At 42.3% G+C, this 12,023-nt stretch overlaps 1 protein-coding gene across 1 annotated transcript in view; it reads right to left on the bottom strand.

Annotated features, from left to right (window-relative positions):
• LOC104073039 (probable cation-transporting ATPase 13A4) overlaps positions 1 to 11,980 on the bottom strand; it is a gene marked incomplete at its 5' end in the record, with an annotated part of 22,707 nt that extends 10,727 nt beyond the window's left edge. The window contains 11 exons of the mRNA XM_009572689.1: positions 1 to 8; positions 626 to 773; positions 1,825 to 1,988; positions 2,979 to 3,103; positions 4,125 to 4,236; positions 4,821 to 4,974; positions 5,677 to 5,763; positions 7,164 to 7,314; positions 8,007 to 8,068; positions 8,386 to 8,574; positions 11,823 to 11,980. The exon at positions 1 to 8 is cut by the window's left edge and continues 59 nt beyond it. Of these exons, the coding sequence (XP_009570984.1) occupies positions 1 to 8; positions 626 to 773; positions 1,825 to 1,988; positions 2,979 to 3,103; positions 4,125 to 4,236; positions 4,821 to 4,974; positions 5,677 to 5,763; positions 7,164 to 7,314; positions 8,007 to 8,068; positions 8,386 to 8,574; positions 11,823 to 11,980 (1,358 nt within the window). The remainder of the gene's footprint in view (positions 9 to 625; positions 774 to 1,824; positions 1,989 to 2,978; positions 3,104 to 4,124; positions 4,237 to 4,820; positions 4,975 to 5,676; positions 5,764 to 7,163; positions 7,315 to 8,006; positions 8,069 to 8,385; positions 8,575 to 11,822) is intronic.
• Between the last annotated feature and the right edge of the window lie 43 nt (positions 11,981 to 12,023).

Below are 12,023 nucleotides of genomic sequence, written 5' to 3'. Positions count from 1 at the left end.
AGCAGGAGCTGTAAGGAGAAAAAGAAGTGATTTTTTAATCGCTTGAGGGAAGAGTCACAGTGATTTCAGTAATAATCTGGAATAGAAACAACCAAAAATTCACACTTCCAAACAACTGACGCTAGACTCCAAAGCAAGAAAGGCTGATGATCAAAGATAAAATGTATCTTAAATAATATTTTGAAAAAATAACAATCACAATAAGGACAGAAGGCCTGGTGTGTCATTTGAGTTACCTCATGAACACAGATTACCAGGCAGGGATTTACTAGAGGAGAATTCATGAGACTATCCTTTCCATAAAACAAGTCATGCTGAATTGCATGCTGTGGAATATCATGTTTTCTCCTGTTCTCTAAAACATAAGAGAATCAGTGCAGTGCATGGGCCAGGCATATGGGCACAGATGTTTCAAGTCATGTCCTCGCACTAACAGGCAGGTCTGTTCCTCTCACGTGCAGAAAAAATCCAGGGATTTTCAGATTCTTCCCCATACATTAATATCAGAGATTTATCCAGCCCATAAGTATTTCAGGGTTAGAACTGTTCCCAGAAGATGTCCTGGTACAGATCTCTTCAGCTAATTATATCAGGACAATGCCAATCTACTGAATGGCAAGCCTACTCCAGTTAAATAATCCAGATCTTACCTTTGGAAGTAAGTGCCTGAACTGCTGTGCTACAATTTGGTAAGATTTTCCACTCATGGCAAAGTGATACTGGCCTGATCCCAACCCCAGCCTGATTCTTCGTTCAGTCTGACTGTCATCTTCCTATAAAACAAGACAGAATGAGTGCTGCTCCCAAGCCCTCAAAAGCTACTATGTGCATTTACAGAAGCACTACTACAGACAAAGAAAAGGACATATCATGGGGAGGGTACTTGTGAAGACTCTGGGAGACCTGGGTTCAAGGCCCATTGCCTTTGCCCGGATTTGTAAAGGTATTTAGGCATATAATGCCATTAATTTCAGTGTGAACCAGGCGCTTCATATGTCTTAAAAGCTGGCCCTCAGCATTGCCACATTTGACAGAATTTATGCAACAGTGCCAATGTGGTGGGCTGCACTGTGGGAGGGGCTAGAGAGAGCATATGGGCACCATAGCTAGGCGTGCCTTTTTGCAGTGAAATAGAGTGAAGATGCTGCGTGGGCTGAGCTTTGGTGGAAAAGACCCCCTCAACAGCCCCTGCAGAGATTCCCTACCATTTGCCTGACTCTAATACTTCTTAGAGAAGGGTCAGCGCCTTCAGACATAGTCTTCACGGAGAGAGTAACTGGTCTTTGTCTCAGTTTCTTTGTGGAGATGCTTGATGAAATATAATTTCTTAGCATAGGTAGCCTACGTTTCACTGTGTATATGCAATTTCTCAACAGTTAATCTGTGTTTTAATTCTGCAGGTATGGGGAAGTGCTCACTCTCCACCTGCTTGAAAAAGGCAGTGCAGTTCCATAGATTTTAAGTCCACATCTATACTACCAAATTTACCTTGCAGTGAAAGGAAACATGCTTTAAACTGGCATCAGATAAGCATGAGGGCTAGAGACAAATCTTTCTTTGGTTTCTGCAAAGCTGTTCTCAAACCTAGCTAGGCAGTTAGCAAAATCATGTTCACAAGATAATATGCTACGAAGGAAGCTCTAGGGGAGTATATTTTTACAAAGATCCCTTCTTTTTAAACACTCCTAGCACATAACATTCTGACATGCAGATGATGGTGAATGACTGGTCTCTGTTATATTAGCATAATCCCACTGCATTATTTAAAGCATTCCAACTTTCTTTGTTTTTCTGCTACAAAACACCTGCTTTTCATATGCTCACCAGGCTTCCGTAATCTTCAGTTTTGTTTTCTTCCAGTGGTTTCCAGGTTATAGATGCTGAAAAAGATCCAGGTATTTTGTTTGCTTCCACAAGAATCACTCTGTCTGTTGGAGAAATCATCCCAGCATTTTTGGCAACGGTTACAGCTGTCTGAATGTTGTCACCTAGAAAAATCAAGGGGAGTATTATCTAAAAATTTCTGCAATGAAGGATTGTTTATGGAGAAAACATTAGCCTTTTCCTCAATTCCTAGTTTTCCAACATATCCGCAAGAATCAGTAAGATTTCAGTGTCCGTGCCTACGAAAGTTTTTGATAAAGATCAAAACTTTGCAGACGAGGTCTGTCTCAATAATTAAACAAATTTTCATCTGTAAATGAAATATTTTCATTTTCATCTGGAGGTGAAATATTTTCATCTTCAGCTTGAAGAAATCCAAATGGGGAACATGCTCCTAGATTATGTGTTTTAGACAAAAAACAATAAGTGATTCACTGCTAAGTTGCTGTTAGTATCACTGATTCTCTTCAACTGCCCTTAGATGGCTTTGCTGTAGAATGTGTGCTGAAAGGGCTGAAGCCCAAGAAGACAAGATCTGTGTGACTCCTGGAAAAATATCTTTGGACCATGGAAAAACTGGGGGTTATCCTATCCAAATCCAAACCAGCCCTTCAAGAAAAAAATGGGATAAATAGGGACTGGTAAGCATGAGTTACCAGATGTCATAAGGTTCAGTGATTTGTCCTGGCAGTCACGCTCCATCTCTGCTCATCTATGACAACAGGATTTCATGAGGCCCTATAAAGGGGATCTTGCATGACATGTCTTTGTGCATGTCATCTGATAACCTTACCAGGAAGAACAAATGGACTCACTAGAAAGCATCAGAGGAACAGGAAGGCTCTGATCTGTGGTGATCTGTGTCAGTTAGGTATCTGACACAGCCTGGTGAAGTTGTCAGGGAGGTAAGCCTGAATGCTTCAGCTCACGTCATTATTACAACACTTCTTCTTGGACCATAATTGTCTGAAAGATACAAATGTCTGTGCCTTTCTACCAGTGGTGGTGACAAAGCAGCAGACTGTTCACTCAAACATCATTGAATTCCCTGTCTGGGCCAGTGGCCACATAAATAATCTACCCTTTTTAGATACCTGTCACCATAACACTCCTGATACGGGCAGCACTGAGCTCTTCCAGGACAGGCTTTGTCTCCCTTTTTAATCGATTCTCCATTATCAGCAGACCCAGGAATGTCAGATCAGATTCTACCTCCTCCCTAAGAGTGAAGAACAGACAGACAGATTTAATGATTCTTTTTGCCTTTGGCCTGGTTTTGCATTGAATTTGCTGATAGCCAGTTACAACTGTTAACCATCCCATCTAACTCAAAAGAATTATAGTAACTTGTTAGTTTTCAGCAGTCCCACGCTGTCTGTCTTTTGTGGTGCTATTTCAACACCAGCAGGGCTTACTTCCCACTGGCAGGAAGTGGTGCTGGTTGTGTATAGAGGATCTTCACCTGATTTTTCGTCCTTCTATTCTCTTCTTCCCTTGTTCTGAAGAATGAGTTCAGTACATAGAGAGCTTCCAGCTCACGTTTGCTTAATTACCAAATCAAAAAGGAGCCAATTTCGACCTACCTGCTCCACATACCAACATGAAGCCTGATGGATAAGTTGGACTGTTTTCCATGCATGCACCATCCTTAGCCAGCATGAAAAAGCACCCCAAATTTCCTGCAGGATTCCCAAACTGTGGTGATCTGATTTGGAAAGTTCATGCACACTAGTCCTTCTCATTTGAGGACTGTACAACAAAGAAACGCACCTTAGTAAATGTATCTGCTACTCCTGACAGTAGGACCTGAGCAAACAGCATGTGGGAGCTCCAATTCTGTTCTCTCTTACTCTTTTCTTTACACCTGTGCTATTGCCTGTTTTACAGCTGTTCCCAGCTGAAAGCCTGGATAAATCTGCAAGAAGATTGGTAGAAATGATAGACTGAGGGAGGGGTGTACTAGACTTCAGAGTGTACTAGAGTTATATTTCTTATGTCGATCCACTGTTAAGAAATGTGTAAGGATTCTGGGCATGTGCTATAAGCATGGTGTAGCGAACTGCCCTCTACCCATTCTCAGACAGACCTATATCCAGATTTAAATCACATTCTCTCTAGCCTAAATCTAACAAAACTCTGTACTACAGTCCTGCTCTTGGCAGGGGTGTTGTGGTGTTGGTACTATGTGAGGCACCAATAGCCCATGGCTGAATGTGGCTGATAAGCAGTCTATGGCTTACCTTGTTAGATCAGTAGATTGCTTCCCTGCCTGTAGAGATTTACATGCCAGTCCAATGACCCTAAAGCCCTGCGCTGTGTAGAGTAGAAGCTTGCTTTCAAAGTTCGATGGAACTGTGCAAAAGAGGAAAAGACAGTTCATCAGAGCATTTGACTGCTTTCTAATAAAAGGAAGCCTTGGAGCAGGGAAGGTTCCTGTCCCAGAGGGCAGGTACACCTAGAATCTACCAACAGGCCAAGGACATCAAGGAAAGCTGCTGAACTGAACTTTGCTTAATAAGAAAATCATTGCCCCTCTTCTGTCACTTTGCACTTAGGATCCTAAGCTATTCTGCAAAGACTTACCTTCTTCCACTGTGTCATGAAGGAGCTGTACCCTTCTAGCTGCCCTCCCAAGGCTTGGAGAAAAAAAGAAAACTTTTTTTGGTGTATATACTTTTTCAAATGTCTTTGCTGGCAGAGACTGTACACCTTGTACAAGAGTCGGTATTTGCTTTTATCTCTTAGCAGTCCTTTGCTGAGAAGGGTTGTATGAGAGCCTAGCCTTAGACTTGGAGCTCAACAGAAAGATTGTAACTTTTCAGGCTGAAGTATAAAGTCTTAGACCCAGAAATCTCATTTGGACCTTCCACTTCATTGCACCATCAAAAGTCACTTATACATATACGTTTCTAGGAGCATTTACAAATGTTAGTTACCTGTTTCTGCTCTACATAACATGGCTACCATTTCTGGAGCCCCTTTTGTGAAGACCTGTTGCTCCCCACCGATTTCCTGAGCAATGACAGACATTCTTTGCAAGGCTGAAGAAAATGGAAACTGATGTAAAATGGTAACTCCTTCCACTGGGGCCTAGGAGAAAAGCAAGTGGATTAGATACTGCAGCAAGGATTTTAAATTCAGGCCAAAAGATTTTAGGTCTGTCCTTTGGGCCATAGTAAAAATCTAACCATGTATAACAGGCTGATTTGTCACTGGGACAGAAAGGACTGGTATATAAAGAGGAGGTGAAATTTGTACAGAAATATTTAGCTTAAGCAGTAGGAAAAGTTCACTGACAGTTTTAGCAGACTATTAATTAGATGTAATTTACTGAAAGGAACTCACTAGTCCTGTTTCTTTAACAAGACTCTGCTAGGTCTTACACTGGTCCTGCAAAGGGAAAATGGATGTCTGAAAGCGCCCCCCTTGGTGTATGTCACCAGTAACGCTCTGACATCAGCTACTAGACTCCACTGCAGTTGCAAGTGCTTTTAGAGATCTTCACCACTCAGCTGAGTTTGGATTGAGTCTCGAGCCACCAGGACAGGTGAATTCCTGAGCTGGACAATCTGTCATCCAGCATCTCCCTGCTTCTGGTATAAGCAGCAAGCTCCCCCAGGCATCTCTTTTTAATCAGAGACTGCAAGGCAATCTCTCTGCAGGCAGGACAAGAAAGACAAAGTGTGGAAAAGCTGTCTTGGACTAGGACAACCAAGTGTTTCTCTACTGACAGATAACTCTTACACTGACAGTTTAACATGATCATGAATGTGAATCCTGCAAATAACTTACACTGCTGGCTTTAGGCCCAGGTCTAACAACTGTGGCATGTGTGGATCCTTGACCTTCAATCTGGTGTCCACTGGAATCGTCTATCACCTGTGTATTGAAAGACAAAAATCTTTCAGAACACAGCACTAGTAGAGCTGAAAGGAACCTCAAGGAATCATTTAGAGCTTTTCCTTCTCTCAAAACAAGGTATCTTAGTCATTCCTGAGGGGGTTTTGTCTGATCTCACATTGAAAAGTTCCAGTAATGGAAAACCCACTGCCTCCTTGGCAATCAAATCCAGAGCTTCACCAGCTTCACTAAGATACTGCTGTACTCTTGCACAGCAAATAGATTATGTCCTCTCACTGACAATAAATCCTTTATTCACTAAACCCACTTAAATATGCAAAGATCTTTAGATATAACATAGACCCAATGGGAAAATAATAAATAAGAGTTTGTATTAATGTAGAAAGCACCATCCTCTGCTCTTGAAGTACTCCACAAATCAGCTGGGTTTTTTAATCATCACAACATGACTGTGCGGAACAAAAATATTTTACGGTGTCAAAGGGCACACTATTATTCATGTTTCACAGGAATTATTTAACAGGATTATTCCTGTTTAATTTATAACTGTGATGGGTGTCTGCCTAAGGCTGAGATGGCAAGGTGATGCCCCTGGGGAAAAACACCCTCTAAGTCCTGTCATTACTGGATAGTTTATTCCTTGAAACTTGGCTGTTTTACATATTTTGCAGATACAAAACAGACAGGTGTTAAGTACGGATGTTGTCACCCATGTAACTAGCTAATCCTGCCCCCGAATCTCTTATCTTGCATCAGCAATGGCTTGTGGCTATACCTTCCACGAGGTAATTATGGGCTGTCTTCCTCTTACCCATGTCAGATTTGCAGCCTTTTAGTTTTCACAAATGCTCATTCCCACCACCTTCCGCCACCCCCTGCCACCCACAACTGATCAGAGAGTAAATAACAATACTGATGGCTGTTTGTAGGTAATGGGATAGCAACTGAAAGCAGTGCTTTCGTAGCTGCATGGGATTTCAAACCTGAAGATGGTAGAAATATCTCCACATTTACAGAGCTCTAACAAAGGTCAAAATCTTGTATCCAGTTCAAAGCTCACAGAAGTCTGTTACACGCTCTGTAAAAGCATTCTTAATCTGCATATAAGTCACACCTGGCACTTCCTGTTACCTGGCAGCAGCCACAGTCAGAGTTGATAACCCAGTGGGGTTTGCGTGATATCCACCACTTCCAGTCAAATGAGCTAAGTACTCAGAGTACCCCTAGGTGAAAGCTCTAGGCAGAAACAAGGAACATTTCTCCAAAAGCCTGAGCATGTGGTATCTCTTCTGGGTTTTAGCTGTTTTACTTCTGTGTGAGAACTGGCTATTTGCATGGGAGGGCTTGGGACATTTCTCCTTTGAGAGAACACCAAAACTCTCCACCACTATTTGCATAACAACAAAGCACAGCTTTACCCAGTGAGTGGCCTCAAACATTTTCACATCCAGTGGGTCTCCTTGGATCTTGCCCTCCCAGACAATTAGTGAATGACAAACCGCCATTGCTCTGAACACTGGGCCCCAAGGCAGGCTGTGGTCTGCAGGGAAGCTGAGAATATCCTGGAAGCTAACGCAAACGAGAACATAAAAATTATCATCACAGAACACCAAACAACATATGACTAACAGAAAAAAAAAATCCTAAGTCAGGGGGCTGTTAAAGTCCTATCCTGTGGTCAGACCACAAGCACGTTTCTGGGGACTTGTCCTCCCCCATGAGCTATTTCTCACACACCTGTAAAGGCTGGGATACACACACTCAGAATAGGTGTATTCTGAGTTAAGGAGTCCATTGGGATGGACAGAGGAGCAGATTATTATAAAATATCTTCCTTGCGGCTTGTGTAATGACTCTTGAGCATGCACATTTCTGGAAATGTAAATGGGCAAAAACGGGCACTGAAGGAACAGAGCAGCAATCTCGTGGGTAACAGTGACTTCGTGTCATAAAGGGTTGGAGCACTGCTGCAGCTTTGAGATCTGACCTAGCATGTCTACTGCAGACTACCCTGCCTGGGCATGCTGTGCCAAATGCTGGTAACAGTGGCTGCATCTTTTCATGTGGAGCAGGACCCGTGGGATGAGGCAACAAACTCATTTTCCAGAGGCAATAGAAATAATATTGGAAATCTAAACAGGGGGAACTTCAAACTGCTGTTTGACATTAATTGTCTTTCAGATTTGTTCATATGTCTAGGAGGAGAATCCAGTCACTATCCCACCAAATTTAAATGCCATAGGTGTGTCAAGGAGCCTTACCAGTTTCTTTCAGCAGGCAACAAGCCCCAAAGATCCAGGCCATCTTCTGTTAAGGTGCCAGTCTGAGTTAAAACGTACATTTAAATTAATGTCCTACATGAAAGCTCCAAGAGGAATAAAAAGCAAGACTTATTTTAAGAAGTTACTGTCCGTAAAATGCCAGCACAGTGCAGAGCAAAAGTGCTACCAGCCAATTCCTAGATTCCATGAAAAACAAGAATTCGCAACAGTGTCTGTTCAGACAGCACAAACTTAAGTATGCAAGACTGGTCAGTGTGTTTCTAAAATACAATGGACATGCTTGATCAAAACCCATACTCTCCCACCCCTAACATGGCTCCCATTACTAGTAAGAGAGTAACCACCACACAGCAGTTACTTTGTCAAAGCAGATGAGGTTCAGCTGTCCACACATGTTGATCCTCTGTGGGCTGATGCAGAAGATGCCCTTTTTCTTCAGCCTCCGCTGGGTATAAATGATCCCTGTTGTCAAGGCAGCTGGCAGAGCTGGGGGGACAGCAATAGTGATAACATCCAAAGCCTTTTTCACCACTTCTCCTGCCTCCTCCTGACATAAAACCAAAGGCAGTAATCAGCAAAAGGGTGGCAAGGAGTGCTGCTTGGATTGTCTTGAGGGTAGCCCTCTTCATCCCTCCTCTCCTCCACTGCACGTGCTTCAAGCTGTGCTGTTTCTGCCCATGGTCCATCTCCCTAAGAAATTAATTGCTTTGATTTAACCAAAGGCTTTAAGCTATAAAGAGCAGCCTCCAGGTCTTCCTTCATTCTCCATGCCAACAAACCTGCCAGGTAGAGCTCATAGTCTCCTCCAAAGTACATGAGTTCAAACATGCCAGCTAGGTTATTGCACCCTCAGTCAAGCCCAGTTTCCCATGATACAGCACACAAGAATCTGCCATTTATATGGGCATTCATCCAACTGCCTAAAGGCATAGCTCTGGACTCCATGTTAGGGTGACAGGTGAGACATATGGGATGGTGCTGAAAAGGAGGGCAGAATGCATGAGCTAATGATTTCTTCTGACCTTATGTTCTAGAAGTTGTGAAAGGAAATTGCTTTTACCTGCAGGAAGAGACATGGAAGTAAAAGTTACACTTCTAAAAGCAATCTCTAATTTGGAAGCTTAGAGTCGGTGTAAAACTGACTGCCAGTATGTTGAATGTCGGCAGTGTTAGTCTTGGCAGTTGATATCGCTGCTAAAGGATTGAATGAATTTCAAATTGGGGTCCCAGAACTGAGACACTGCAAACTAAAGCCAATTTGCAGTTCAGAGGCATCTGCAAACCATCATAGAGTTCTATTATTACTGCTTCTGAGCTTGGGACTTTGACCATAAATCATGTGGCACCTGATGTGCTGAATTTCCATCATATTCTCATTCTCCCTTCATTGATATTGTTTCAGACCACAGAAGGCACCAGTTTGATAATATTTTGTATCTATTTTATGTTAGAATGAGGCACCACCTTTAGATAAACACTCTCAGAAGAGAAAGGATTTAGTATATCACGTAAGTGAATCTTACACCAGTCTGACAAGACAGTTTCAGCTGCTATGATAACATCAGCATGTATTTTACATGTATATTACAAGGTGGAAGTTAAAAAAAAAAAGGAAAAACTGCAAAGCAGACACCAATATATGTTCTTAAACACACTTTCTTTGATATCCCGAGGGGAATTAATCTTCTGAGCCAACTGATTGTAGATTATTCCAAAGGAGAAAAATTATTCAAAAGCTGAATTGCAGAATCAACCTTGCAACTCAGGACTTGGACTTTACGTTGGCAGATAATTATCAAGGCATGAAATGATTTCTTCAAAGTTTTTGAAGAAGTTCTAAAGCAATCAGGCTTTAAAAATTGCAGATCTACTGTTTACAGTGTACAACTATTTCTTACATTGACCTTGAGGCATGAGAATGAGTAAACTGTTCTTAAAAGGCTTTCAAGCGAACCCTCCAGAGATTTAAAGACCAGTACGGCAGGACCCTAGGTGCACTAACAGGCCCTAATTCCCCGCCCCAGCCTCACCTCCACCCATACCCTCTGCTCATGGGTTCAGGAGCTCCATTTAAGTTCAGGTCTGGGCCTTCAGTCCCTGTCTGAGCCATGTTGTAGGTGTACCTGCCTCTAGCACTGTCTCCTGGATGGACATCTTTACATGTTTTGCAGCCTTGTCTCTTGCCCTCATCTCCTTCTGCTTCCGACTGGTCTGCCTGGACTATTTACCACTTTGCCTTGCTTAAGACTATTGACGGGCCATTACCAGCACGCAGCTCTCCCCGCCATGTTCAGATACTCCATTGAGTATCAGTGACTGTGCCATGGTTGGTGAAGGCACTACCTGTGCTCTAGTCACCTCGGCTCCTGGCTTGCCTTCCCCTAGGGAATAGCTGGCCCTTGCTGCTTCCTGACGCAGTAAGTCTTAGTTCTACATTGAGAAACTTGACTAAAATTATAATACAGAATTAATTGACTCTTGATATATATGGCACATTAGAGAAGAGTTAACACAGTCTTCACAGAAGGAATTTATACCCCATAAACCTGGAGAACTCTGGCAAAAATCAGTGGAGATGCGGGTGACTCAACTGATACAGGATAGTTGGCTTTGCAAAAGTTGTTTCCCAAAGGCTCTCAAGGATATTAAGCTGACTGATAACTAAGTGAAGGTTATCTCCCTTCTACCCCTGCCCCCCCACCAAATGACCATACAAAGATATGAAAAAAAAGGCAGAAGAAAATGGGGAGTCTTTGTAACATCAGTAAATTTCAGTACAGTTTACACCTGTACTGTTCAGGACTCTGTAACATGGAAGAAAGGTGGCTGAAGGGGTGGCCAATGATCTCTAAATCATGAATAGTACAGGAAACATCAAATAGAAAGCAGCTATTTGCTACTCCTCTAAAACAAAAATCTACAGTGCCTTCAGTGATTTAGACAGCAGCTTTAAAAACATTTTTACGCAGTACATAATGAATCTGTGGGAATCATTGCCACAGGTGCTGTCAAGTCCAAGCCATAAATTAATTCATAAATATATTAAACCACACTCTGGGAGATTTTCAGTGGCTATTACAGCTAGATGATCTAGATTCAAAAGACAGCTTACTGAACTGTTACATCTTTCTCTTCAAGAAGTTAGAAGACTATACCAGGGAAGTATTGTTCTATACTTGCCCTACTTCTTAACCAGTTTCCACAAGCATTTGATACCAGTTACTCTCAGAGACAATGGATAGATGGGTCTTTGATCTAAACTGAAGTTTTTGGAAAGCTGCCTTTTCACAATGACACATCAGTCTGTGTCCCATTCAACCCATGACTCACTCATGATTTTTCTACGAATGTACAAAAAGTGCCACAAAAACTCTGTAAAAGCTATTTGCGGAGTGCTAAGGTCTTGGGATCTCCCATTTTCAGAGCTCTAGAAAGCATTATGCTAATTACATGCATTGATAATTACACGTATCAGCAAGCACAGGGCAGGCAACACACAGAGGCAGTCTGTGTACAGAAGGCTGCTGATAAGGCATACAGTGCTTGCACAGGATTTGCTAAGACCTCAAAAGAAATGACTATTGGGAAACAGTGGGATTTGGCACCTTGGAATTGAATGTCTGAGAGCTTGTGTACTGTCACAAATTCAATTACATTGTAAAATGGCCTCATATACTAAGGCAAAAATAAAAGTGACAAGGACCATATTTTTATATATAAATGTATATGAAGCCACTCAAGTTTCAAGTCTCTTGAAACTGGCTGTGACCATTTCTCCTGCATTTAGTAACTCACCCCATTAAGTGCAAATACACACACTGTGTAGATCATTCCAATGGCTGCAAATGCTATGAGGCACATCAGGAACCGGAGGGCATCTCTGTACAGCTTGAAGTTCATGGGTTTAGGGTAGAGAATGGACCTCACCAGATCCCCTTTGGCTGTATTGAAACCTGGAAAGACAAAGTAAAACAAGGCCAAGTGCCGGGTCCTGCA

The sequence above is a fragment of the Fulmarus glacialis genome, unplaced genomic scaffold, assembly GCF_000690835.1.
Source record: "Fulmarus glacialis isolate BGI_N327 unplaced genomic scaffold, ASM69083v1 scaffold1410, whole genome shotgun sequence".
NCBI lineage: Eukaryota > Metazoa > Chordata > Aves > Procellariiformes > Procellariidae > Fulmarus > Fulmarus glacialis.
Note: the sequence above shows the minus strand (reverse complement) of the source record. Positions and strands in the feature narration are given on the sequence as shown.